The sequence below is a fragment of the Talpa occidentalis genome, unplaced genomic scaffold (assembly GCF_014898055.3).
Source record: "Talpa occidentalis isolate TD23 unplaced genomic scaffold, MPIMG_talOcc4v2.1 talOcc4.4, whole genome shotgun sequence".
NCBI classification, from domain to species: Eukaryota; Metazoa; Chordata; class Mammalia; order Eulipotyphla; family Talpidae; genus Talpa; species Talpa occidentalis.
In genome coordinates this window covers 148,076,998-148,104,958 of record NW_023604295.1, presented here as the reverse complement: position 1 = coordinate 148,104,958, position 27,961 = coordinate 148,076,998, and the positions used below count along the sequence as shown (strand labels likewise).

General features: G+C 65.5%; 1 protein-coding gene across 1 annotated transcript in view; it reads right to left on the bottom strand.

Moving 5' to 3' along the window:
- Window positions 1-27,961, bottom strand: part of CSMD1 (CUB and Sushi multiple domains 1) — a 629,723-nt gene that overhangs the window by 73,918 nt on the left and 527,844 nt on the right. Inside the window, exons 18-25 of the mRNA XM_054701136.1 lie at window positions 26,254-26,442; window positions 23,247-23,363; window positions 22,453-22,668; window positions 21,368-21,556; window positions 19,866-20,035; window positions 17,783-17,939; window positions 8,094-8,285; window positions 7,686-7,812 (exon numbers count right to left, since the gene is read on the bottom strand). Of these exons, the coding sequence (XP_054557111.1) occupies window positions 7,686-7,812; window positions 8,094-8,285; window positions 17,783-17,939; window positions 19,866-20,035; window positions 21,368-21,556; window positions 22,453-22,668; window positions 23,247-23,363; window positions 26,254-26,442 (1,357 nt within the window). The remainder of the gene's footprint in view (window positions 1-7,685; window positions 7,813-8,093; window positions 8,286-17,782; window positions 17,940-19,865; window positions 20,036-21,367; window positions 21,557-22,452; window positions 22,669-23,246; window positions 23,364-26,253; window positions 26,443-27,961) is intronic.

The window sequence follows — 27,961 nt, the reverse complement described above, 5'->3', positions numbered from 1 at the left end:
GGGCAGCTCTGCAGGGGTGGCTGCGCCCCTGCTGGTTCCTGGGCCCCGAGGGGTGGCATCTCGCCCGCCGCGCCCGGCACCCCAGCGTGGGCCCCTGAGGCCTGAACCCGGCATGGCGGACTGGCTAGTCCACTGCCTCTGCCCGGTCTGGCGGATCCAGGCAGCCTCTCGGGACATGGGCCCGACGCACGGGGTTTTCCTCGGAGGCCGTCCCTCCCACTTCATACACTACCTGGAACTGCGTGCCCACCTCCCCCTTGCCCACGTGTGTCCAGTCCACCCCACCTGACCCAAAGACGGACCTGCCGAGGCTGAAGACAGCAAGTCCAGCCCTGGACTCGGTGACGACGCACCCCTGAGCCTCCAGGCACCCACGGGGCCCTCCACAGTGGCTTTGTTCATGCCCAGCACGTGCTGCTCCGACAGAGAAGGGCAGACATGGCCGTGGAGGCGGTCCAGGGCCCACCTTCCTTCCAGCTCGAGGCCCAACTCCCCGCCGGCGGCCCTGCGGAGCGCCCAGTCTCTGACAAGTGACCCTTGTGCGCGCTTGCACCGCTCCCACGTTGCCTTTATAGCCGGCGTTTTCTTTTTTTAAGATTTATCTATTTATGCGCACAATAGCTGGGACCCAGGCCAGAGGCGCAGGGGGTGAGAGGGTCCACCAGGGACAGAGTGGGGAGCAGAACAGGCGGATCCACTGAGATCCACTGCTGAGGGGGGCAGCGGGGAGACAGGAGAGGTCTGCTGCGCCATGTGGGTAGCTCCCTGGCAGGCCAGGATGGAACCTGCGCTGCAGAGGCCACGGACAGCTCCACAGGCTGCGCCCAAGCTGCTGCGCCACCGGGGAGGCCCCTGTAACCGGTGTCTTCTGATATCCCCGCCTGCCGCTGCCTGGCCTGGTGGTGCCTTTGCGGAGTGCTCTGCCCGTGAGATGCTTTAATGCGCCCATCATCACGTTCAGGGCAAAATGCTCATGTTTGCTATGTTAGGAGACATTTCTCTTCTTCTTTTGTCGACCGTAAAAACATAAAAACATGGTTAAATCTCGTTTCCTAACCCTGTGTTGATAGCATCACAGGATGTGGTTCTCGGCTAACCAGTGGGAGAAGCCACAGCTCAGCCCCACCCCGCCACTCCTGTGCCCGTCCCTGACGGGCAGCAGCTCGCTGACCAGCCAGGCTCTCTGGACTGAAGATGTCCCCAGGACAAGGCCTGACAGTGCCCCTCAGAGGCCCGTCCTCACAGGCTCTCACTGCTGCGCATTGATGACGGCTGTGGGAAGGGCCTCTCCCGAGGCCGGGGTGCTCTCGCAGCATAGTCTCCAGGCCCCAGGGACTGCCCCAACTGTCAGTCGGCCCCACTCAGGCTGGGGCAGGCCCCCCTCAGGCACTGTCGCGCAGAGCTGACAGGCACACATCTGGGCCTGCTTTAGTCATGCTGCTGCAAGGCCGGCTGCGTGCCCCCATGATGAGGGACAGGTCCTATGCGCCCGCTCAGGGCCTTCCCAGGACCGCTGGGTGGCCACTCTCCACGTGGGAGCATCCATTTCTTTTCCTGTCCTTGCTGCTTCCACTGTGTCGGGTCCTTTTGGTGCTCGTGACACCTCAGCAGAGACTCCCACTGCATGCCCTGCCGCGCAGGACACGAGATGTGGCTTGTTCCTAGTACGGGATGTCTGGGTGTCCACGGGTATGAGGGCAGAAACATGCCAGCTCCAGCTGCAGATGTCTTTTAAATGAGCTTGATGACCGCATGGCGCGGGCTTCTGTAAACTCGCTCATCTGTCATTGGTAGGATCTGGGAATCACAACCGTGGAGGTGAGCTGTGGGCCGCCAGGGCCTCCCTCACCCAGCCTTCTCATCGTCCTCCCCTGTTTTGAGGGGATGGCTGTGCCCAGCCATCACGTGTTCCTGGATGTGCCACCCCAGAACTGCTGCGCATTGATGACGGCTACGGGAAGGGCCTCTCCTGAGGCGGGGCGCTCGCCCAGCACAGCCTCCAGGCCCCCAGGGTCTGCCCCGACCTCCAGTCGGCCCCACTCAGACCAGGGCAGGCCCCCCTCATGCACTGTCGCACAGAGCTGACCGGCACGCATCTGGGCCTGCTCGGAGCTTTAGTCATGCTGCTCAGGAGCGTCAGACCTATGTAAATGCAAAGTTCACATCTGTTAGCTCCAGGAATTAGGGTGAGAAGGGGAACCGCCACTTGCTATGAAAATCACCGCAGTATCATTTTACATGATTGTGCATTTAGCATTTGATAAAATTAAAACTAACCAAGGAAGGAAGAAAAACAGGAAATGAAGCACACGTCTAAATCGACGGTCGGGCATTCTGCCTGACGCACACGTGCGTTCCTGAGAATGTAAATCACCTGGTGATCAGGGAGAGAAATAGAGACTAGTACAGGGTTGCGCATCTTACATCTTCCAATTATTTTAAAATTGGATAAATGAATTTTAGGAATGTATCCAAAAGAATGAGATGTTCAAAGGAATTAGAAGCTCAGTAAATATAACACAGGGAGAAATCCATAAAGTATTGGTAAGTTAAAAGATAGAGAAAACACTATGCTTTTTATTTGCATAAATAATTTCACCCATTATTTCAAATAATCTGACTATAAATTTTGGGGATTTTTTTACAACTCTAGATGTTAAAATATAACATTTAAAAACGTATCATGAGATTTTCCTACAAGTAAATACACTCTGATATGGAGAAACCGTGAACACTGCGCCTCTGGGCCCGGGACAGGCCAGCGATGCCGTCGCCCCCACTGGTCATCAGCGTGCGGGCTGCCACTGCAGAAAGCAGGAAAAGGGCACAGGCCTAGACCAGGGGAACAGATCTCTCCTTACTGTGGATTCTGCACACACAGCATACGTACAATCCTCAACATCATAGGTTTACAAGTGAACTGACACCAGGGAAACAAAAAAGAGAATCCATTTTTCAGAGAGAAACCACAAGTCAATGTCCGACGCTATGCTACGCTACAGGGAGTCGCGTGACTCCAGACACGGTCACGTGGTGTCTCTGCGGAAACTAACACGCGTCCCTCAAAGCCACACGCAGCGTGCGGGTCCAGGCAACTACAGGGAGGGCGTGGGGCCGAGGGCCACGGCGCCCACACCAGCACTTAGGCGCCCTCGGCGGACGCAGAGAGGATGGTGGGGACAGGCGGGCGGCGGGACAGGCCCAGAGGCTGGCGCCGACTCATGGTCCCCGGTCCAGGACAAAGGCGGCGACGAGGGAAGACGGACTTCTCCACAAAGGCCGGCCGGTTTCCACCGTGGACGCGAATCCTCGGCTCCTCGCCAGGCCACAAGCGGGACGCCAGCCAGATGAGTGGGGACGCCCGTGTGGAAGGCACCAGTGTACTTCCCAGCTCGGGGCGAACGGGATTTCCTAGCCGGGGCGCAGAAGACACTGGGACCGACCCGGCAGGCGCTGTCCCTGAGACGCAGAGAGAAGCGCGTCCAAACGGGGACGGCTCATGGAGAGCAAGGGCCTGCGCGTAGCGACAGCTGCCATTACCGCGCTGAGGACCGACCCCGAGGGTGAGGATGCCAGCGCCCAACACGGGGCCGGCGGGTGCCGCCCCACCTGTGGGAGAGGCCAAAGCCCCAGGATACAAAGGGCGTCGCTACAAACCCCGGCACCAGGCTCGTCCCGAGGGAGGTGGCTGCTGGAAGGGGCGGCCTCGCGAGCAGGCACAGCAGGCAGGGCCGGGCCCGGCCGTCCGGCTCCGCCACCGGGCCGCAGGCGCACGGGGCGCACGCCAGGCACACTTCTAGCACCAGCGCAGCCAGAACTCGCGTGGATGCCCGGGGCAGCCGAGCCTGGGCCATGCCGAGAACCGCCTCCGGAGTCCAAGGAATCCTGCGATGCGGTGAGTCTCGGGCACACGAGGTGACAACCGCTTCCCGTGGAAAGACACCAGAGGTCACGGCCAGACAGGCTGGGCAGGGAAATCAGATCCGAGCGAGGCTCAGACCTCCAGATGAGGGCGTGTGACAAGACCCCTGCACCTGTCCCACCTCCCACAGGCAGGACGAGGTGCTGCTGAGTGTGTGGGCGCGAGCCCCCCTTTGCCTCAGGCGCCTGTGGTGGGCCTGTGGGCCGCGAGGCCAGGGCCTCCAGGAAAGCCGAGGAGGCCGTTGGCAGAGACGCCTGTCTCCCGTCAGACTAAGATGCAAAGACCGTTCCCTCCTGAGAACGTGGCGTCTCCACCTCTCACATCTGGGGGAGCCACGTCTGTTCCGTTGAAGCCAATGCTGACCTGCAGACAGCTACACCCATGCAGGCCGGCGGCCCGGGCGCCCACCCACACAGGCGGCCAGGGCGCGGCTGCCCTGGCGAGAAGCGCTGAGACAAGCCAGACCTCCCCAGGGAGTCAGGTAAGCGAAGGCCCCGCAGGCGGGGCTGTCACCAGGGCCGCCCAGAGGTGGCAGGGCCACGAGGGCGGGCAGCCTGGGCATGACCGTCACCTGGAACACCTCAGGACAGCGCGGCGGGCGCTCGTGTGAACCTGACGAAAGCGCTGAGCCAGCAGCTTTTACACGCTTGCATTTGCAGGAGAAACTAGCAACACAAACACCAGAGTTTAACTCCAGTTCTCCTGGGCGCCAGGGTTAGAGCAAACGACTTTCCAACACTGGTACTTCTCGGCAACACTCCTCAGGTGTCGCACCAAAGCGGGGAGAACTCGGAAGGCCCCACAAACACGCCTGCACGTATCCTCACGCGCTGCGCCGGTGGGCAAGGGAACCGGCCGCTGCCGCTCACAGAGCAGCGTCGAGACAGAACTGATGCCGCTGTCGGCCCCAGTCAGAGAGGGTCCGGGAACCTACTCAGACGCTAATCACACACGCGCTCACACGTCACAGGAGAGAGGACGCTGACCTGAGGCCCAGGGGCCGGCGTCTCCCCCTCCCCGGCTCCGCCCCGCCCGCGGCGCCAAGGCGTGGCTGTCCGACGTGTCCGTCACTCCTTTCAAAAGGCCCGTCTGTGAACGTCCAGTCACGTCAGATGAGCGTCGGGAGTGAAGAGGGCCAGGTGCTGGGGTGGTGCGAAGAGGCACACGGGGCTCGGGTCCAGGCCTGGGGAGCCAGTGCGGGAGGCGGCGGAGGTGCCAGTGCAGCCGCGCTCGTCGGGAGTGTGGGAGGGAAAGGGGAGCCCAGGGAAGCGGACGGGTTGCTGGGGCGGGTGTAGGAACAGGACGGGAACGGAGGTGAGGCAGGAGTCGGGGAGCAAAGCGGGGATGCGGGTAGCAGCCAGCGGGCAGGAGAGCCCGGCTCGGTGACTTCTGCTGTCATACGTCGCCCTCGCCCCGGCCAGGCCGCACCTCGGGCGGACACCAGGCTGAGCCACCCCCATGCCCGTCTGCGGGCCCAGCTTCGCCCTCTGTGCGTCACCCCTTCATGCCTCTCGGAGGCACGTTCTTGGCCTGCGCTCCGCCGTGTGCGGAGACCCCGCAGAGGCCCACGAGGTGACAGGGTGGGGCTGCTGTGCAGGTGCCAGAAATGACGGGAAAGCAGCAGCCGGCCGGCCACAGGCCTCACAGGCAGCAGGGAGGGCCCAGGGCCAGCGCCGGGCACCCAATCCCTCCCCAGCCAAGCGCCAGTCCTGGTCACCGCCCCTCGCTCCGGGGCGTGCCGGTGCCTTGAGATGGCTCCCCCTTTCTCTTCTCAAAGATGAGGGCGCTCCCTGCGGCCTCACAGGAAAGGGGCGACTTGGGGCGCTTATGCCTGCCAAGCCCGGGTGCGTGGGTCAGCCCGCCTGTCCTGGGATCTGCACGTCTGCTCAGAAGCAAACCGAAATATTTCTGGGCCTCTAAGCCGGGCTTGCTGCCTCCCTTGGTCGCAAGGCCCATGGCCAGCATCCCAGCCCCTCCTCGGAGCGGCGCCAGCTGACAGCCGCGACACGTTTCTGATGTCCTCATCCCGCAAGCGCTTTTCTAAGGGCGGTCTCAGGTGAAACTTCCTACCTACGAGCTATCAGGAGCGGAAAAACTTTCCAAGTGCGTTTTCCAGACAATTACACTTGCAGAAAAGCAATTAAAACACAGAACAAGACCCATGTTGCCGCAGGCGGCGCTACCCATGCTGTCTCTTGACAAGGTCCGGGCACTGGGGGAGACTCCCGGGAAGAGGGGAGTTCTGCACTTCCCAGAAGACCTGAACTAGGGAGTTTCCTCAGCAACGCCTGCTCATGCTCTTCTGCTTGTTCTTGGTTAATGCGAAAGTAAGTTAGTTATAAATTGGCTTGTGAAAACCTCAATCGGGCCAAGGCGTTAATTGGCCTGTTGCTCTTACGCGTGAACTACTACAAAAGAAAGTAAAATTGCTAAAGCGTAGCCAGGAAAGAAATGTTTCGGCCCTGAGAACTATGGAGAACAAGCTGCCCTGACCAGCTGTGCTTGGAAACCATGGCCTACCCCAGGGGGAACGAGTTTGCGGCGGCAGGACGCTTCCTGGGATATGCAAAAGGTCAACAGTTTGCAGGCCGTGTGGGGGTTCGGTATTTCCAGTTAAGAGCTAGACTTCCGTAGGATTAAAATAGACTCGATGAGTTACCTTAGGCCACTTTGAAGTCATTGATAGATTAGCTGGATTACGTGTGTGCTGGGGAGATAGGCTGATTTTAGCGACAGCATATAGGGTAGGACTTCCACGCCCGCTGCAAAATTAGGAAAGTTTAATAGGGTGATTGTTACCGACTACTGGGCTGTCTTAGGTGATTGATCACGATGGCAAATCAGTTGCGGTTGCACTAAGAAAACTAATTGTCGCTGATGTTTTCCTTAAGGGGATCAAAGAAGTGCCCTTTCGGCAGGACCCCAGGAGGGTCTATGTTCATGAGAAAATAAGTAATGATTGTCTGTTTTGCTTCAGTGCTTACGGTGATGTCATCTCACCGCTCGCCGTAATGTATAAAGACCCGCCGAGACCCTCAGCAGGACATACTTGCACCTCATCAAGCGTCAGTGTCTCCTCACTGCCTCATCTCCCCCCTCCCCTCAGCCCTCAGTTTTCACCGACGCTGTCTCCTCCTTTCAGGGACTCCTGACACGACTTTCTGCTGAAATGGGCCTCCAGCACCGCGCACAGCCGCGTGAGGGCAGCACTGGCGCCACCTGCCGGGAGCTGGCCACGCAGTCGCCCCTGTGCCGGCTCTGGCCCGTCCCTCGGGAAATGCGCACACGCCGCTCTTCGTGTGGCTGAGTCTACTGCACGCCGTGACGTCGCTCTTTGTCAAGTCCAGCTCAGCTGCTTGAACAGCACGTGCTAGGACAGCCCTGTCCAGACCCCAGCGCCTGGGGCTGTGTCCTGCCTCGAGCAGAAAGTGGTCTGTGCTCAGCCTGCTCGGGGCTCAGAGGGCCTCCGGCCCAGGCGCCGCCCGCACAGGGCTGTCAGCGGAGGACGTGCACGCAGGGATTCCAGGCGCCCCGGCCGCTGAGAACTGTCCTCCCCACCAGCCGCTGGAGGAACACGACAGTCCCCGCTGTCCGCCCAGGCTCTTGCCTGAGAGGCTGGGAGCCGCAGGCCTGTGCCCCAGGACAGAACCCCCAGGCTGCAGCCCCTCGTGTGTCGGGGGCAGAGATGCTTTAAGGAACTAAGTTCTGGGGCCATCCATGACCCGCCCACCTTTGCAGGTCGCGGGGCCCAGGCGCGCGGTACCTGATGGTCCTCCCCGGGTCGGCCTCCAGCACCCACGTGCAGTGCAGGTTGTTGTCGTAGGGGGCCGGGTAGCCCGGAGACAAGATGCGCCCCGAGGTGGCTGCGTGGACCTGGCCCCCACACTCCGCTGCAAGAGACAGGGAGCCGGTTACTCGGGGCGCTCCTGGGGCCCCCTGAACACCCACCCACGAAAGCCAGCTCAGCAGCGCCGTCTCCCAGGCCCGCGACGTTTCTTCCTTGCAGGGAGACCCCGGCCTCCCGCCCGGGGACGCGCGGGGGCCAAGCCTGCTCTGCTCTCACCACAGCCCCGCAGGGCGCCCGCCTCACGCCCGGCCGCAGGCGGACGGCGGGCCGGGACCCCGCGGCGGGCGAGCAGACCCCACCCCGCGCGGCCCGCCCGGGACGCACCCACGCAGGAGGGCAGCGGCCGGTCCCACACCCTGCGGTGGCCGCCCAGGCAGGTGAGCGTGGCGCTGCCGTGCAGGGCGTAGCCGGGGCTGCAGCTGTACACGACCGCCGTGTCCGCGAAGTGGCCGTCGTCGCGGATCCGGTAGCTGTAGCTGGGGGTCCCGGGATCCTCGCACTTCACGAGGTCAAAGCCTGCGGGGCAGAGGCGGAGGGGAGCTTGGGGGCCGGGGCCGGGGAGGGAGGGAGCCCGACCGGGAACGCGGCCACCGCCACGGGGCCCGCCCGCCGCCGCCGCTCCCTAGGCAGGGGGCGCCTCCCCGAGACCCGCGGCCCGGGACCGCCTTGTGTGGCCGGCGCAGCCCGCCCCCGCCCCCCGCCCGCCCCCGGCCCTGCGGCCGCCCCGGCCTCGCCAAGACCCGCGGCCCGGGGTGGGGGGGGCTGCGGCGGGGCCGCCTGGAGCAGCTCCGAGGCGAAGGGCCGCCCGCTCGCCCCGCCGCCCGCGGGCCACGTCCCGGGGCTGCACCCCGCACCCCGCCTCGGCGCCGCGAGGGCGGACGCGAGCCGCGAGGCGACGCCGAAGCACCGGCGGGCCCGGCCGCCCTGCCCGCGCGAGGCGGGAGCCCGGGGCCCTCGGCGCGCGAGGCCGGGGGAGCCTGACCGGCAGGCCCCGGGGACGGTCCCGCCCGCCTCCCGCGCTGCGGCGGCCCCGCTCGGGAGGCGGCCCGCGGCGGGCGGGCGCAGCCCGGGTCGGGTCGCGGGGCCCCGGGGTCTGGACGCGCCGGCCGGCGGGGCTCGGCTGCCCGCGTGGGGGGCGGGGACCCCGGGGCGCCGCGCATGGACGCCGGCCGGGCCCGACCCTGCCCGGGCCTCCGGGCGCGCCGGAGCGGCGGGAGCGGCGTCTCCCTGAGCGAAGCGCCCTCCTGGCAGGCCGGAGCCGCGTCTCCCGCAGGACCCGCGCACCCTGACTTATATCCTGGCTCAGGGAGCCCCGCCCACCAGCCTCATTGGACCATTTTTCAATTTCGTGGCTGATTGGACCATTTACCCATCAGCCCATAGCATCTGATTGGTCCATTCCACAGTCCCGGACGTGCACTTTACATAAAAGGTTTCTGAGGCTCAACTGCGGTGAGAGGCCGGTCCTGGCAGCAAAAATCTGATTGGACCATTGAGCACCAATCAGCTCATAGCTTCCCCCCTGATTGGTCCATTCCACCATCCCGGAAGTCCACCGCTCCATAAAGGGTCTGTGGGGCGCACCTGCCACAACCGACTCGCGGTGGCGCCGGCCGCGGCGGTTCCAGCAGCCGAGGAGCCGCCTCAGCCCCACGCGTCCGAGCCCTCCCGGGAAACAGCCCTTCAGTGCCGGCGCCCCTCCCCTGGGCTCTGAGCCGCGCAGCGGGGGCGGCGGGGGGGGGGCAGACCCCGCCCGGGAGGGAGGCCCCGTCGGGAGCAGCGCCCGCTCCTGAGGCTCGGGGCTCCCCAAGAAGCCCCAGGGTCTGAGCGCAGATTCGCGGGGCGGGGCGGGGCAGTGCCGGCCTCCCCGAAGCCTCCCTGTCTGCCTGCGGCGGCCCGGGCCTCCCCGGCCAGCCCCCGTGACCCCCGGAGCCCCGCCGCCCAGGCCTCCCCGCCACCCTGGTGACCCCAGAGCCCGGCCGCCCAGGCCTCCCCGGCCACCCCTGTGACCCCCGAGCCCGGCCGCCCAGGCCTCCCCGGCCACCCCCGTGACCCCCCGAGCCCAGCCGCCCAGGCCTCCCCGGCCACCCCCGTGACCCCCCGAGCCCGGCCGCCCAGGCCTCCCCGGCCACCCCCGTGACCCCCGAGCCCCGCCGCCCAGGCCTCCCCGGCCACCCCTGTGACCCCCCGAGCCCGGCCGCCCAGGCCTCCCCGGCCACCCTGGTGACCCCCGAGCCCGGCCGCCCAGGCCTCCCCGGCCACCCCTGTGACCCCCAAGCCCAGCCGCCCAGGCCTCCCCGGCCACCCTGGTGACCCCCGAGCCCAGCCGCCCAGGCCTCCCCGGCCACCCCTGTGACCCCCGAGCCCGGCCGCCCAGGCCTCCCCGGCCACCCCTGTGACCCCCCGAGCCCGGCCGCCCAGGCCTCCCCGGCCACCCTGGTGACCCCCCGAGCCCGGCCGCCCAGGCCTCCCCGGCCACCCCTGTGACCCCCAAGCCCAGCCGCCCAGGCCTCCCCGGCCACCCTGGTGACCCCCGAGCCCAGCCGCCCAGGCCTCCCCGGCCACCCCTGTGACCCCCCGAGCCCGGCCGCCCAGGCCTCCCCGGCCACCCCTGTGACCCCCCGAGCCCGGCCGCCCAGGCCTCCCCGGCCACCCTGGTGACCCCGAGCCCGGCCGCCCGGGCCTGCAGAGAGCATGCAGGAGGACAAACAGCAGGTGCAGATGCTGCGGTCTGAGGGCAGCCGGTCACGGTGGGCGAAAGGAGCGTGGAAAGAAGCGCGGGACCCGCGAATCTGGGGAAGGCAGAACGCGGCTCCCAGGGGCTCACTCCAGGCCACGCTCGCCTGCAGCACACACACCTGTCCGGCACCCCCGGGCTCGGGCCCTGCACAGAGTCCTGTGAGCAGGAGCCGCCGCTTAGGGACACTGACCTCACGAGTCAGCTCCCCGGCTTGGACACCCCTGACGCACCCCGAGACCCAAGAACACACCACGCCACAGTTCGTGCAGGAAGGAGCATCTTCTCCGGCCCCAAAGCCGGCACGGAAACCTTTCTGGAGATGGAAGGGGCATTAAACACCAAGCAAGGAACAGAGAAGCACCCGCCACGAGGCCTGCGGCGCGTCGCTGTCTGCCAAGAGAGAGTCCGCTCCTTGCCTCGCGCCTCACCCAGCCGGGAGCGCCAGCCCGTCCCATGGCCTGACTGGAGACGCGAGCTCGCCCCGGGCTCTCCTCTCCCAGGCTTCCGTTCTCTACGGGTCACGTAACTCCCTCTCGGTGTCGCCAAGCCCCACGCCGCGCAGGAAGCCCGAGCCTCAGCCCCACCAGAGCCACATGGCAAACAGCCCCTGCCCGTCCGAGAGCGGAGCAGCATCTGGACGCTCCAGGATCCGGGCGTCCAGTGTCCAGCCCACCGTCGCGCCCTCTTCGCTCACAGGTCCCCCGGGCTCAGGAACTGTCGCCGCTCCAGGCGGACGCACCAGCTGAGGCGCTGCGGACGGGGTGATGAGCCTCTTGGGGGCTCCGAGGGCCTGGCCCGGGCCTCCCCAGACGGCTCGCACGGCAGACCCTCCCTCCGCGGCCCCTCGGGGGTCACACGAGCCACCTTCTGAGAGTTCCCGCGTTTGCTCCGTCCCAGCCGACGTGGTGGCAGAATCCCGGGAGGCTCTGACGCTCGAGCTGACTCTGAGTCTGCTGTGGGAGGGCATCTGCCTGCGCTCTGATCAAAATACCTCAGAAATAGTTAGGATTTTCTGTTTAGATCTGCAAAGACATTCCTCCCAAGTAGAGGTACTTTGTTTTCACGAGAACCTGGAAGACTTTAGAAGCATCGGTGTTAGGGAGATCAAGAGTTATGACTGAAAATAGAAATATCCCTTTCTCTCTCAAGTCTGTAAGAAGTCAGTGTTCAGAGGGTGATTCTGTGTTTTCTTTATGTTGTTAGAGCTTTTAAAAAGATTAAATCAAGTTATTTGTGTCCAAACTATTAAGAGTTGCAACTGTGGTTTGAATCTATTCAGTAATTCAATTCCTCTCTGTCTCCAGCACTTTCTTAAGACACACACTCGGAGACGCAGTGGGAAAACTTCCCGGCCAAAACAGGCTCCGGGCCTCCGGCGGATGAGAACCGCTACGTGGGGCTCCCGCAGTGACGACAGCCTCGCTACCTGAGGATTAGATTCTGTGTCTCCTCAATCTCTGACCACGCGTCGGCGGTCATGGCTCCCACTCCAGCCCCAGCACCTGGCGGGCCCCGGGCGAGGCCCCAGGAGGGTACGCAGGTCCCCCTGAGCCCACGGGAGGGGGCCTGGCCCCGCCAGCCCTGCCAGCCCCCTCCACGGAGGACGTGACTGGAGAGGCCTTGCCGGCTCGCACCTGAGGGCACCCGAGAAGGGCTACATGAAGCTTGGGATGTTTCTGGAAACCTATCGGCTCGTCCTTCCCCTGACATCTTTGATGCGGAGAACACACTGCTCTGGCAGCCATCTCTCCGGTCATCAGCGGAAGTTGCCGCGTGTGGAAATGCCCCAAACAAAAAATGCTTCCCACGCCCGCTCAGTGGACAGGAGGCGGCACCACACCGACACGTTCTTTCTCGTTCATTCTCTTGATGACGCCTCCGTGACGAGGGGGCTCGGGGAGGACTCGTGCGGCCGGCGTCGGCTCACGGGGCTCAGAGCTCGCCGGCTGGGATCTCCCGGGATGGCCGCGGGCTCTGGCTTCAGACAGAGCTCCTCTGCCTTGGGAATGAAACGTGGGTGAAGTGCGTGTGACTTTTAAGTTATTTTCTGTTAGATTATGCGTCAACGTTGTTTGTAAGCCGGCACTGGTCTCCGGCCGGTGCTTCGCCAGCTTGTCCCTGTGTAACTCCTTGTCCCGTGTGCTTCTGCTGTCCCCTGTGACCCCGAGACCCCGCGGTCCAAGGGCTCGGATCGTGTCACACGAGAAGCCCCGAGCGGCAGAGGGAAATCCAGAAGCAGCCACGGGGCACAGGCGGACAGAACTCACGGAGCCACCACAGCCCGGGCCGGGAGTCAAACCCGTTTTAAACGCGACGCGTGATCCCTGCGCACACGCTCATGCTCCGCCTGTGATGGCCCGGCAGGCAGAGGGGGTGGCCCTGGGGGCCACGGAAATAGGGAGAACACTGGGCTGAGGCCCCCAAAATCCCCGGTTGGGGGGCCCGGTGTCCCGGGCAGAGCTGTTTCCAGGAGCTTCTGTGTCTCGCGGGAGCTCTGTTCTAAGCACGTGGGGGCAGGTGAGGGGGCTGGAGCCCGAGGGCTCCCTGCCTGCCTGAGTGGACACGGCCTGGGGGGAGGGCCGGGGAGGGCAGGCTGCACGGGGGCGCAGACGGGCATGTGCGGCGCTCGGGCAGTGCGGGTGCAGCTGCAGCAGGAGGGAGAAGCAGGAGGACGGGGGGTGGAGGTGAGCGTGACCCCGAGGAGGGCATGGCGAGCGGATACGCTGGGCCTGGAAGCGTGGACAGTCCCGCTCAGGCGTGGACGGGGCTTTTTTCAGTTACAGGATCCAGAATGCCCTGGCCCGTGCCAGAGGAGCCACGACAGAGACATGACCGTGACCGGCTCCCTCCAGCCCCACGGGGCTGCACCCCAGACCCCGCCCGCCCCAGAATGACCCTCCCGGAAGCTCCGGGCCTGCCGGCGCTCTCACCGCGGTCACTGCTCTTATCGCCCCAGGAGAACGGAAAGGAGGCGTCCTGGCTCGCCCTAGAATGTTTGTTTTACTGCGTTTGGTGAAGCCTCTGTGCACCGTCATGTTCTCAGTCTCCAGCCGCACGCTCGAGTTTGAGCCTGGCCCCTCAGTTACCGACGTCGCCTTCTCTGGGCTCGGTGCCTCCAAGTACCAGTGGCCAGCAGTCCAGCCATTGGTCGGAAAAGCTGGACACAGCCGTGTGGAACAGTTATCCACCATCACAAAGTAGAACAGCTAATTGCAAAATTAAAAGGACTTATTCACAAAACTGGGCCTCGGGGAAATCACGCCGCACTGCAGAGGGCTCCCCGGCCTTGGCACCTGGGTGAGGGGCAGCCTCTCCGCCTGCTGCGGGCGGGCGTCCCCGGCTCCAGGGCTGCGGCAGTCTCTGCGGTGCTCCGGGACGGGACTCCCGCAAAGGCTCGCCAACCGCTCAGCGAGTCCACGGTGCCGATATGGCCCTGGCTCTCGGCTCCGTCCACGTGACAGGCGGTGGCTGGTCAGACTGTGTGGACGCCAAGGCCCTCATGGTCACCCTGTGGCCAGGCCCCTCTTGCAGCAGCTTGGTGTGGGCGGCCCCTGGGCTCTGAAGGTGGGGCTGGCTTTACTGCAATGGCAGGAACCTCACTTCGCCGGGGTGTCTCCGAGTCTCCAACGTCCCGGGCGAGCACCCGGCAGCTCAGCTGTGTCTTGTCATGCCCTGGGGCTAGACCAGGGGGCTGCCACTCTTGGTGTCCACGGTGCTAAAGCAGATGCCACGAGGCGACTAGCACCCTCTGGCGGCTGCCCAGCTGCTGCCCCCTGGGGCTGGTGGGTGCCTTTGTCCCTCCCGGGAGCCGGTGCAGCTCCTTCCCGCCTGCCCGTCTGGGCACTGCGGGGACGTGTCCATGTGTCCTCCGCACAGGCGGGGCAAGGCGCCCACACAAGCACCCAGGTCCAGTCCCACCCAGGCCTCCAGCTCCACGACCCTCGGGAACAGGGAGGAGAGGCAGCCCTGGCTGGGCCTGAATTCTGAAGTCCTTTTATTCTGGTCCTTTTTTTAGAAAATGTTCTTAAAGTGTATTCAATAAATATTTATTATGCACCTGCTATCAGACAGACATAGATATTTTCCCCATAATGGCTCCTGTGTCTGACTGACAGCTCTGAGCTTATTCCAGAGTCAAGACAGGAGCTGGGGACAATTCTGATGGCCTCAGAGTTCCCGGTGGGGGTTTCAGTCCTGCTGAATGAGGAGACACTTGCAGACAGAGCGGAGCCGTCTGGGTTCTGGGGGTGGGGGGGCGGTGGCTCGCCACTTGTTGGTTCCGGGAGGCTGGTGAGACTCAGGCCAACACAGCCGAGGTCCACGCACATTCCGGGGAGGGCCAGGTGGGCTGGGCAGGCGCCCCGTGGGCAGAGGCAGGTGCCCACAAGCCCCTGTTCACGTTGCCAAGCCACATGCTCTGGGAGAGGCTCAGTCACACCCCCAGTCAGCACCCTGCGCCGGGAGCGCCCCCACGGCCGGCACAGGAGGGAGGCAGGGTGGGGCTTCCCTTCCAGGGCCAGCCTGTACCTCGCTCCCGCCGGGGGCTCAGCCGAGGTCTGTAGTCCAGTGTCAGCACACACGAGCCTCAGGCCCAGCAGGAGTGTCGCCTGGAACGGGGTCCCCACACACAGAAGGCGAGACGGCGGGCGCCCAAAGGCGCGACCCCTGGCGGCTTCGAGGCCATGGAAGGGGAGTGTCAGAGAAGCAGCCTCTGCTTTGAAGACACACCGAGGAGCTGTCGGCCGGGCCCGCGCTCAGATGGCGGTGCTGGAGGGCACGGGGGCGGGAGGGGGGAAGGTGGGTGCAGGCACCTGTCCCCCCGGACGCCACGGGCGCTCGCCGAGCCTCATTTCTACTCTGGTCACGTGCCCCGACTGGCTCGTGCGTGCAGATTAATTAGGGTCTGAAAGCCTGAAATATCAGTTTCCCTAAGCAACGCAATTAACGAGCAAGAGGCAATTACGAAAGTCTTTTGAAAATAGTCGGAAGTGCCTTTTCATAGCCTCACGCGCTAGAAATTTTCTCCAAGCGATTTAAAACCATTTATTTCCAAAGCATCTTCTAGGGATGACTGTTTGAATCAGGTGTCTGATCCCACTGTAGGAGTCTGGGGTTTCGTAGACTTAATTACTTGGTGTTTAATCTAGGAATTTAGTCTGTGGTTAATCATATTTTGATTTCAGAGCTATTGGCACCGTCACCGCTTCATCATGACCGGAGCCCTTTCCGAACTGGCAGGACCTCGGCCCGAGGGACGCCTCCCCGGCCAGCCCTGGCCCAGGGGCCGCGAGTGGGACAAGAGGCCCGGACACCTCCCCCCCGCCCCAGGATGGGCTCGCCCGAGGAGCTAAACGGCCGTCAGTCACCGCCAATACGACTTTCTGCTGTTTCCAGAGTCTACGCTGCTACGTGATCACAGCTGGACAGCGCCCATGACACACCCACAGATCCCACTCTCCGGAAGTTACTCGGAGGAAGGGCGGGGCGGCTGGGCTGGACGCCACGGGGAAACTGAGTCACAACAGCCGCAGGAGGAACCAAGACCCCACAGAAGGTCAGCAGCCCGGGCCCGACTCCCGACACGCCGACCGGAACAAAGAGAGGAACCAGGATCCTAAAGGCCGGGTCTCCGCCCGGAGAGATGCCGCTCTGGGGCCTTCCAGAAGCTTCTGCACAGTGAGCGCGAGGACCCAAAGCTCAGACACCACGAGTCATCCTGGCTGGACGTAGCTGGAGGGCGATGGCAGCCGTCGCCAGGGCGGGACGTGGCGAGAGATGAAGGTGGCGTGGGCCCCCTGGGGAGGCGCTGGCTGAGGGCCCAGACGTGCGTGGGGCGCAGCCGGGGCAGGGAGTGGGTTAGGCGCATGGACCCGGGGGCATGGCTGCCAGGAGAGCCAGGACTGCAGGGCCCGGGAGCGGCCAGCGGCCTGGGACTGTGCTCAGCATGAGGGGGCGTCACCAGGGGCCCGGGAGACACTCGTGGGGGCAGGCGGGGACAGCCGCGTGGGGGCCCCGGGCCCCCTGAAGCCCCTTCCACAGGGAGAAGCTCTGGAAAGCGGCATCACGGTGGAGAACAGACTTCCGGCGCCAGTTCTGCTCAGTTACTTCGCACGTGGCGTAATCTTCCTGCTCTCCACTTTCAGAATCTCTTCAAAGTGACGTGAAAATGAAACTTTGCTGGGAGTTGCCGGCTACACTTGACCGTGGGGCGCTGGGCTGAGGCGGCCTGTCTCTGCGTCCTTGCCCGTGTGCGATGAGTCGGCCTCCACGGTCACTCGCGCTCGTGGGCCAGCGCGCGAAGCCCCAGTGCCCCGAGCCACGCGTCTGTGCCGTGAAGACTCCCACGGCCGGCCCGGTGAAAGGCTGATGTTTCCTGATCGTCCACGCTTCTCCGTTCACTGCCGTCCACGTAATGTGCTGTCCACCCACCCGGCCACTCACCGGCTGTCCACGTAACGTGCTGTCACCCTCCCAGCTGCTCATCTGACTCTGTTCATTACCAAAATGCTCGTGTGACAGCTGCCATATCTGAAAACACACGTTTCTTCTCCTTGGCCTTTACCTTCCTTAGCTGTCTTCGAGTTCACCTTCAAGTGAGCACGTTTCCTGGAGAGCCTGGCTCCACACCGCTGCGCCCCCAGTCGAGTGAACCCTGACTCCATGCCGCCGCACCCCCAGTCTTGGGTGAACCCCGACTCTGCGCCGCTGTACCCAGTCTCAGAGGAGCCCCGGCTCACGCCACCATGCCCAGTCTCGGGTGAACCCCGACTCCACAGCGCCCACACCCAGTCTCTGGGGAGGCCTGGTCCACGCCGCCGCGCCGGTCCTGGGCACATGGTGCATTTAGTTGTCCGGGAAATCCCTGTGACAAGGACCCTCCCACCCGGGCAGAAATCTGAGTGGACATGTGTGTGCAAACGCTTATCCCCCTGATGCGGTCAAGTGTGCATGTGATGCGCCCTCTGGTCTGACACGCGGCGGTGTGGACAGCCAGCGGGCGACACAGGGCAGACAGGCGGGGGGGCACCTGTGGCGTGGTGCGAGGTGGCCATCCAGAGACCATGGCGGTGGCCCCGCTGGGCATTCCAGAGCTCTCCTCTATAAGCCTGCGCGCATTTGCCTTGGTTCTGTCACAGTCGGCATTTTTAAGTCCGGAAGGTCTTCCACACACATTTTTCTTTCCAGGCATAGCCACTTCCCCGTGGACGCAGAAATAGCCCAGGAGCTGGCGCCCTGCGGCCGCAACAGGGGTGGGGGGTTGGGGGGCACTTACTGGTGTAGGTGAGCTGGAAGCCCTGGCGGGTGTCGGAGCCGTCAGAGTCGAACTCCAGCCACAGGTGGTTGGACGTGCTGTTGAGGACCCGGCCCTCGAGCTCGCTGCCGGTGAAGGCGCCCAGGGGCCGCGAGGCACTGTCCTTGCCGTCATAGACCTGGGGGAGAGGACCCCGCGTGAGCCGGCACGGGACTGGCGTCACCGTCACCCTAACAAGGAACTTGATCTTCCAAGACAGAACTTTGCACTAAATGGTCCCCAAGTTACAGAAAGCGGGGCACACTTTTGTGGAAGTTCCGCCTGAACACCCCTTCATGCTGCAGCTGCGGCTTGAGAGCCCACCGCTGGCCCAACAGGTGAGCTGGTCAGAGCCACGCCTGAAGGGTCTGCTCGCGGGGAGCGTGCCCTCGTCTGGCCTCTCCGGGGCCCCTGTTCTTGTCACCCCACAAGGCCCCGGAGATGCGGTCGGAGTGGGCCTTGCCTGGAGTCGGCCTGGATGCGCCTGCTCAGGGCTGACGGGCTTTGAGCTGGAAGGGACTGGCAGTGCCCTGGCGAGCGGCTGTGTCGCACCCACCCCGAACTCAGAGGGCAGCAGCGCTCTGGGAGCGTGGGCCTGACGCACACCTGGGGTGACCGGGCCCCACACCATGTTGCCCTGCTTCCCTGGTGCAGGCTGGCGGGGCCTGAACGCTGGCAGTGGGCCCCGGGGCTGGGAAGCCCACAGTGCAGGGCGCGCGGAGGCAGCAGGCCAGCTGAGGTGCCATGGAGCTGCGGGGCGAGGGCCTCTCCCAGCTCCACAGGAGCTAAGCCCCAGGGCTGAGTCCAGCCTGCTCACCCCGCCAGCCCCCGGCCGCTCCTGGCGCCACCAGCAGGGCGGAGATTCTCTTAACTTGGCTTTTCCACAAGCGGCAGGAAGCACCGCGTGCCCGGGGAGGCCCACCACGCGGCCTCTTTCTGGCCACACCACGTGGGGGCGGCCGAGGGACATGCTGCCACTGAGGGTTTCTCGCGCTGAGATGCTGATCAGCACCCTCACTGACACGCGTGTCAGGACAGACGTTCCCGGGACGGCGGCTCCTTCGCAGCTGCCCGTGGCAGCCAGGCCTTCGCCTTTTTGTTATGATCGACACCTGGCGCTGCGGCCATCGTGGAAGGGAGTCCTGCTCCCTCCAGCCAGCGGCATCTGTCAGGCCTGCTCAGCGCAGTCGCCCACCGCTCACCCGCACCGATGGGCGCGCACCCTGGAGAGTCTGCTGCAGACCTGCTGCGTCTAGAGCTGAGGCCATTCACGTGGCACGGGACACGACACTCACCCGCAGGCCCCGACACTCCCGTGCTTGTGGCTCCCCAAGGGGCCCAGGGCGGGGCCATGTCATGTAGGGGGAGGTAAGCAGACGCCTTGGAACTGTGGGAAGGGGGCAGGAAGCCGAGTCCCAGTCTTGGCCCTGGGCCTGGACATGGTGCCCACTCACGCTGGGACCAGCATTCTCTGCGCTCAAACCCCCCTCCATGTGCTGAGAGGACCTGCGAGGACGCCACGTGTAGCCTTGCGATCTGGGGAATTCCCAGTTGGAGCTGGGGTTATATAAATTGAGGTGAGGCCTAGGAGCCCCTACACCTGCCTCCTGTCTTTCCTCTGGGGCCATGCATAATGTGGGTGGTGGGTGGGCTGGGTCCTGAACCCCCAAGCTGGGGCGTCCCTCCTGGCGCTGGCTCTTGGTGACCTCTAAGGCACAGAACCTCCCCCTTCTGCATGGGAGGCCACAGCAGGACACCATGTCCCGGGCTTCTTCTGAGAGCCAGACCGTGTCCAGGGCCACCCCCATCCGCCACGCGGCCCTGCGTGGTCACTCGCACCATGACCGTGGGGGGGGGGCAGGTTTTCTGTGAGCCGCTCTGTGCGGACAGGCCCCAGGCCTGGCCCCGTGTGTTCTGCCACTGAGTCCTCAAGGCAGCCCGGGGGCTGTCTCGTGGCGCGTCCAGGTGTGGACTGGGGGGCGCGGCGTCGCGCTTTGTCCAGGACGGCTGCAGGGGCGGGGGGTGCAGGCGGTGGCTGAGCCTGGGCAAGCCCGGGCGTCCGTACCTTGAGGACGTCACCGTGGAACAGCTGGAAGGTCGGGGCCCGCAGCCGCACGCCCTTGCCGGGCTCTGTCTCGACGCTGTAGACGCACTCGTGGTTGTTGTCGTAGTTGGCCGGGAAGTTGGGGGACAGCAGCGTGCCTTCGTTTCCCCGGACGCTCGCGCCGCACTCCGCTGGGGTAAACGGGACAGTGAGAAAAGAGGGTTCAGAAGGGGAACCACTGACGTGACGGGGCGCAGCTTCAGGCCAGGGCGGCCTCTCTGTGACGCGCAGCTGACCATCCAGTCTGACTGATCACCCACGGGACGGGAGTGCTCCCCACGCGCCCGCTGCCGAGCCGCCTCGGTCCTCTAGGAGAAGGCCCAGACCCCGGACGCCCGCGGCCTCAGCGCACCCGCCTCGCAGGACGCCCGCCAGCCCCCAGCTGTTCCCGCGTCTGCCGGCTCCGAGCGGCCCCTGGGGGTGGGGGCGGGGCAGCCGGGCGGGGGCCACCGCTCCTGCACACTCACTTCGCATGAACAGCCTGTGACCAGGGTGAGACAGAAAACCCGGGTGTGTGCACCCGTGTGTGCCTGCGCTTGGGTGTGCAGGCGTGTGCACCTGCGTGTGTCACTAAATGCCATGTCCTTTCCTTCTTCAGACCGATCAAAACACGCATGCACTGCTCAATAAAAAGCAAAACCCTCCCAGACACGGGGAGGGCGCCCGGGCAGCAGAAGAGGGGTCTGCGCCCCAGTGGGACCACCCAGCCTGGCCCTCGCCCGGCCCCTCCGCGGCGTGGTGATTCGTCCGGACATTGCTCAGGGCGGCAGTGAAACCCCGAGGCCCGAGAGACCCAGCGCAGAAGCACCTGCTTCCCTGATTTGTTTCATCTTTCATGGCTTCGGAGTCCTGTTCTCACAACCGCCCGCCTGCGCTGGGGCAGCAGCCGAGAGCCTGGGCTGCCTCCTGGCCCCAGGCTCCATCGTGTGACCGCGGGGCTCAGCCGGCTCTTGGCGGGGCAGGCCCATTGCAGGTCCGGGGCTGAGACCGGCCTGAGCTGGCCCTGAGCCCTGGCCCCTCTGCTGGGCGCCGGGCACGGTTCTCAGCAGGCAGTGGACACCGCCCCGCTGTGAGCTTCCGCCCCGCCTCAAGGCACCCAACAGGATGCCCTCGACCTCCAGATCCTCAAGGACATACAGAACATGCGCGCTTGGCATCCACCTTGCTGAGGGTCCCGCTGTAGGACGCCCCGCCCCCTCCCAGGAGTGCCCGAGCCGCGCCCTTCTCCCGGCCCCTCACGGCGCCTCTCCACGCCCATGGGGCCGGCCGGGCGGAGCTGACGCCTCCTTTGTGTCCAGCCTGTTGGCAGCGTCCGTCTCCTACGAGGCAGCTGCTCTGGGCCCTCTTCCTCAGCCACGAGACTGAGGCGCGGCCCCGGCCGCCCCCTGACTGCCCCGGCTGCCCACCCGCCCTGACCGCACAGCCCGCCCGGATGAATGAAATGAAAGCGTGTGGCCACCTACCCACACACCTTGGCAGAGGTGCGCTCCACACACGGCGGCCCCCGCCCAGGCAGGTCAGCTTGGTGGCCCCTTCCAGGCGGTACCCCGGGAAGCAGGAGAAGGTCAGCACGTCCCCGACGCCAAACTGGAAGCCGACCCTCCGGCTGAAGGCCGGGACGCCCGGGTCCTCGCAGGGCTCCAGGTCGTACTCTGAGCAGGCGGAGACGCGGGGCAGAGACTCAGGGCGCTGGGGACACACAGGGACCCCAGGCGCTGACCCAGCGCCCCACGAGGCTGCAGGCTGCTCCCAGGACAAAGGCTGACCTCGCGCCACCGGAAAGCCCCCGAGGGTAAGCGCTTCATTTGAATGATGAAGTCGCTATTTATCTGGACATTTAAGAAATAAGCGCCATTAATTTAGTGCCAATTGGTGTCCAGGCAAAATGCCTCCAGAAGGAAAGGCTCTTGCCCGGGCTGAGCTCGGGCCCTGCGGAGCTGCTGTGTGTGGCCCCGGAGGAGGCAGCCCCCAAAGGCCTGCGCCGTCTGCTCTGCCGCCCACCGCGGGCCTGGCCGTGGCTGGAGACGGCGCATCGGTCTCCACGCCAGCGTCACTCAGCCTGCCCCAAAGCCACGGAGACCTGGGCGAGCGTGCTCTGCCGTCCTGGGTGTCGCGGCTGGCTGCCAGCGCGGGAGCCCACCCCTGCTGCGGTGGCCCTGGCCTGCCGGCTCTGCGGGGGCCGTCGAGGCCCAAAGGACGGAGCAGCGCGGCCCTGCCCCGTCCCGCGGACTCTGTCTACGCTCCTGTGGGCGTAGAGAGGGGGCAGCCAGTCTTCGGGGGACACTTTTCAGGGGGAGAGTTTGCGGGGTCTGTAGGCCAAGAGGCGTTCTGTGGCTGGCAGGCGGTGGGCTGGGCTGGGCCAGCTTCTGGGAGGGCCGCCCGCTCCCTCCCTCCCGGTCACCCCGTGCCAGCACCTGCCTGTGACTCCCCCCCGCCACTCTGCACCCACGGGCGCGCACACATTCACGCACACTCTGCACCCACACTCACGCACACACTTAAGACACTCACACACTCACGCCCGCCCTCGGCCGCAGAGCCCGCGTACCCAAGAAGGTGACGTTGAAGCCCTCGTAGGAGATGGAGAAGTCGGAGATGAAGCGGAGCTGGGCGGTGAAGTTGCCGAACAGGCCGGCCTTGACAGTGTGGGGCAGCACCGAGCCGGTGAGCCTGGCCACGGGCGCCGCGAAGCTGCCGTCCTCCGAGATGAGCAGGTAGTCGTGGGAGCTCTCCAGGTGGAAGGTGTGGAACATCATCTGGACGCCTGGGCCAGAGGGGGCGTGAGCTGCGGGCGGCTCCGGACGCAGAGACCATGTGGCCTCAGTGAGCAGAGCCGCGTCCCGGGTGGGAAGGCCAGGTGGGGGCTGGGCAGACAGAGCGGCTCGAGGGAGGGAGGCGGGAGGGGGGACCCCGTGGGCGAGCGAGCGGAGGTGGATGAGCCCGTGCAGGGACAGACAGACAGACAGGCAGGCCTCCAGCCAGGCGCCAGGGCACAGACAGGCGCAGACACAGGCCCGCAGGCGCACAGCGGGAGCTGTGGGCAGCCACCTGGGTTGCGCCCCAGGAGCTCTGGCCCAGGGTCCCAGGCCCCCGCAGAGTCCCCTCGGGTCGTCCCCCATTTCCTTCGGGTGAGCCAGCTCTTACATCCACTGGGCGTGGCCCCCTTCCTCACCACTGTCCCCGCCCCCGGCCGCCCCTACGGGAGCGGAGCAGAACATGAGGCCGACCCTGCGCGTGGCACCGTGCTCAGAGACCCCGACCCCGATGACACGGAGACACGGAGCCGCAGGCTCTCTCCTTTCTCGCCCCCGCAGTGCCCGTCCGGGCAGGCGCCGGCCTTACCCTTCCCGTGAGAGACTTCGATGGTCCACGTGCAGTTGAGGGAGTTGGGGTAGAAGTCCGGGAACCCGGGGGACAGCACCGTCCCGCTCGTGCCGTGGATGTAGCCTCCGCACAGGGCTTGAAACAGGAAAGGCACCTTAGGGTCAGGCCCACAGGCCCGCTAGGACGAGGGGCTTTTAGAGCGTCCTCTGTAGCAACCAGGGCAGGCGCAGCCCGTGCCCGGCGGGGGCAGGGTGGGCGGCCAGCGCAGCTGCCCTTTAGGAGGCAAGGGTGGCCCGAGGGGGTGATGCTGAGCGGAACGGCCAGAAGGGATGCCAACTGCTGCAGGATCCCCCTCAGGGCGGGCTGGGGGAGACAACAGCCCCAGCAGCCCTCCCGGGGCAGGCACAGGGCGGGAGGAGGCGGGGTGAGTCTGCCTGCGGTGGGAAGCGGCTTGGAACCTGCCAGTTGCCGCAAACTCGCGGAATAAAATAAATCAAAGATTTCCCTGGCCTTTGCCTTTCCCCACATACAAAGAGGGTGACGTCGCCCAACGCCCGTGTTATTTTTCCAAGACTGAAGCGAGGGGGGCTCCGCGAGGAGATGCGGGCAGCTCCTCTGACATCATGGGATGTGACACGTTAAGGTCAACATTGGCTTCTTCTTCCTTTGCTGAGAATTGGGGGTTTTTAAGGTTTAAATATCCTTCTGCTGTGTCGTCTGTTACGATAAAGCAGCCCTGGGGGTTGAGGAGGTTGCTTGAGATTTTAGAGGCCGACAGGAACGATCCTCGCAGTTAACCCCAAGCCGTCGGCATGACCCCGACGCCCGCAGAGCCAGCACCTCCCAACACCCTGCCCTCGCAGGCTCATCCTTCCCTGGTAGGTTCTGCAGCAGCAGTGACGCAGGGCCTCCACACCCTGTCCCCGTGGGGGGCGCGCCTCGGGTGCAGGCGTCTTGGGGGGGCACACCCGGGCCTCGCCTCAGCTCCAGGATGCTCAGCCCACGGGCAGCCCGCGCCTCCAGACCGGGTCCTGCCCAGGCGGCCGCGCCTGCTGTTACCCAAGCTCTGGGAGCCTCAGCCCTGCAGACCGTGCCGTCCGACAGGGGAGCATGCTGTGTCTGCAGAGAGCGGCTTCTGGGCGCCACTCTGGGCCTCAGGCTGGTTTTGACCAGGCCCTTTCCAAGTCCTGTTGGCCATGAGCTCACCGTCAAGGCCAGGGGGCTGTGCTGAATGGCCTGTGCTGGGCACCCACAAGGCTCGCTGGCTTGCCCAAGGCCTCCTGGCCACCCCCGGCAGACTGACCCGAGGACTCAGCCCAGGCGTGGGGAGGCCCTTGGGCGGTGCGTGGGCCCAGGGAGCAGTGTTGCTGCAGCCAGAGCCCTCAGAGGGACAGCCCCAGAGGCCTTGGCCTCCTGGTGTGAGGACATGGGGATGCGGGAACCAGCTCGTGGGTACGAAGAAGGTGGTTAGGACAGAAGTGTTGGGAGGGAGGGACTGAGCTGGGCAAGGAGTGGTCAGCTGCTGGGCAGGGCCAGGAAACAGTCTGGTTAGATACCAAACCACCGAGCACAGCAGATATTGACACGGAATCAAGAATCCCCGTGGCCTGAGCCGGGCAAGTCCTCTTCCGGGCAGAGTCCCGGGGCCAGAGCACCATGGTGCCGGGACCAGCAGTAGTGGGTGACCCCGATGGCTGCGCATCCTCTGCGAGCCGAGGACCACACGGCTCTGCACCAGGCTCAGCGGCCGCGGCCTCCACCCCTCGGCCTGCGGGGGAGCCGGACTGGGGTGACTGGGAAGCCTGCCCTGCCCAGGGTCAGTGCCGGCCGCAGCGGTCCCCAACCTAGTCGCGCCGAGGCTGGCCCGGCAGACAGCAAGCTCCTGTCTTGGCGCGAGAGTGTCCGCTCAGCTGCATGCACGCGTGACTTATCCTGCTGTGGGTTTTGGGGGCCGCTTAAGAAAAGAAACTGGGTGCTAGTGCACGTGAGCAACGCTAAGGCCTTTGAAGGGGAGCCTTGTTCTGGCGCTCTTGCTCCAGCGGGCCCTGAGAGCAGCGGACGTGCGCACACAGACCGCGCTGGGACGCCCTGAGCACGGCGGACGCTCCCCCTGCCAGCACGGGGCGCCTGGTGAGCGCTCCCTCTCCATGCGCTGATCCCGGATACAACCTGGTGCTGAACGTTCAAACCACAGCCAAAGTGCCGCGCTGACCCCTAGCCCCGGCCGCTGGGCGGCGGCCTCCGCTCGCTGTCTGTCCTGTGTTTCTGTGAACACGCGTGTGCAAGGCCGCCAGCGTGTGCCGTGGGCACCTGCGGTCACCTGCGTGCTCGTGTCCCCACGCGGGTGTGTGCAGCGGGTGCAGGGGTGCGCTCTGCGCGTTGGACTGTGCGTGTGCGCCCGGCACCCCCCCCCGGGGTTCTGGGGGCGCGTCCCTCGGGCCGGGACAGGGTCCGGGAGACCCAGCGCCGGCCCGGCCGCGCCACCCGCGCTCCCGTGGGCGCCACGTGTGTCCTGGGCCGAGGACGTGGCCCCGCTGTGCACCGGTGCCCGCCGTGGTGCCCGTCAGGGGCCCGCGCCGCCCGCTCGGCCCTGTTGGGAAACGGGGTCTCCCACGGACAACCCTGGCGGAGAGGCCGTGGTCTGGACAGGGCGAGACTGGACCATCCCTCCATTTCCCTCCCGCGGGTGCTGCACGGCAACGGGGCTCTGGAGCGGCTGGGGCAGCCCCTGCTGTGAGCCCAGCTGCAACGCACGCTGCCCCGGCCGCCCAGAGCCGCAGGGGCCTGGCTGTGGCGCGGCCGCCCTGGGGTCTCCCGGGGAAGCCGAGCCGGGTGAGGGCCGCGGGGGCCATGGTACAGAGCCGACGCACCGCCCAGCTGGCCTGGCCCTCGTGCACAGGCTCCTGCTGTGTCCAGCCTGACTCTGGCCAGCCTGGCCAGCCGCGGGAGACCGCCCTGCCCTCCCTCCCACGGAGCCCGCACGGAGCGCAGCTCTGGGGCCCTCGCGGCCCACGGCGCCACCTACCGTCGCAGCTGGGCAGCGCGTGGCTCCACTGCTGGCTGCTCTCACACACCAGGGGCTCCTCGTCGCTCAGCGTGTACCCCGGGTCGCAGCCGAAGGTCACGGCGGACCTGACGCCGAAGTCGCTGCCGCGCCGGTGGCCGTTCACGGGGATGCCGGGGTCCAGGCAGGAGTCAGACTCCAGGGTCACACCTGCTTGCACACATGGGGCCGGGTCAGCCCCCGCGCGGAGCAGGTGCGCGAGGGACGGCGGGGCCGGAGGCCATGCGAGGGAAGCCCACAGGCCTGGGCACCCCGCGCTGTGGGCAGGAGGCAGCGGGCAGCTGGCCGGGCGGGCCTCCCTCCCTGTTCGCCACTTCGCCCCTTTACAGGAAAGTCGGCACTACCTTGGATGGCGTCCGCCCTGCCCGCCTCTCGCCCCCTCCCTTAGGTGACCTGCTGGATGCGGCGGCCACATGCCCGCTCTCCTGTGCACGCGCACACCGACCCAGCACACACGCGAATGAAGTGGCTTTCTAAGTGTGCGCTCCACCAGCCCACGGTTCTGACTCCCCCGGGCGGCTGCCCTGAGGGAGGGGGAGCCTTGTTAGAAGGTGCCAAGGAGAGTGGCCCCGGGCCAAGCCCTGTAACCACCTTGAGTCGCTGTTCCTTTCCCATGTCACTCTCTCTTCTCAGAGTGACACGCCACTCCCCGCAAGGGCATGAGTGAAAAGGGCTCCACGTAAGCCAGTGGGTCCAGAACACTGATGACTTGAGCTACTAACCCAGCACCTTCCACCGTGTTCAAGCTGTTTAACCCCCAAGAACGAGCTCCGGGAGCCTGTTTCTGATCGCGGCTCACCTGTAACCACAGCTTGGGTGATGCACCTTATGAAGAGGGCATCGCATCTGACATTTTTGCTAAGGGACCACAAGGAATGTGCCTGCTGTCTGGTAGTGACAGCGGCTGAGCTCCCCACGTGGGCAGGGTCAGCGTGCGAGCCTCCTGGAGCCAGCCAGGGTGCGCTCGGGCTGGGCAGGCGCGCCGGGGAGGCTGCTCCTGGGGACGCTGGCCAGGGGGCAGCTGTGCCTGCACAGGGCGCAGGGCCCTGCCGATTCCCGCCCTCCCAGGACCTGGCCCGCCCTGGGCTGGTTCCAGCAGCTTGTCTGGGCAATGGCTGTCCCAGGACGTCCACCTCCCCCTCGGTCCTGCTGGGGACGCCTGCATTTTCAGCGGGTCCCAGGACTGGGGGCGGGGGTGCAGATCCTGCCGTCTGTAATGCCGGCCCTAAGCCTCACGATTGGATGAGCACCAGGTACAGAACCGCAAAACACCACTACCGGGGCGCTCTGCTAAGAAGAAACATTACAATAAGCGAGAGAAAAGGAGCAGCGAGGAAAACACCATCTCTGCCCCAGGACTGGGCTGCGTCTCCCGGAACCACCATGGAGTCACCAGCGGGAGATCCCACGGCTTCTCCCCAGTAGGTGGCTGAGGCCGCGCCTCCACCCCTGGGGCGCTCTACCGGGGACCCCCACGCACCCACGTTGTGAATGGCGCTGTCCTCCCTGCCCTGCACCCTGGAGGGCCAGAGGGCCCGTGGCCAGCGCGAGGCCCCCCTTACGGAGCAGCCCTGGCTAGGAGGCCCGGCCGTCCGCGTCCCCGAGACCCAGGCTGGAGCAGGCTTCCGCCCCAAAGCCGCGCCCCGAGAAGAGCCCCTCACACCCGGGA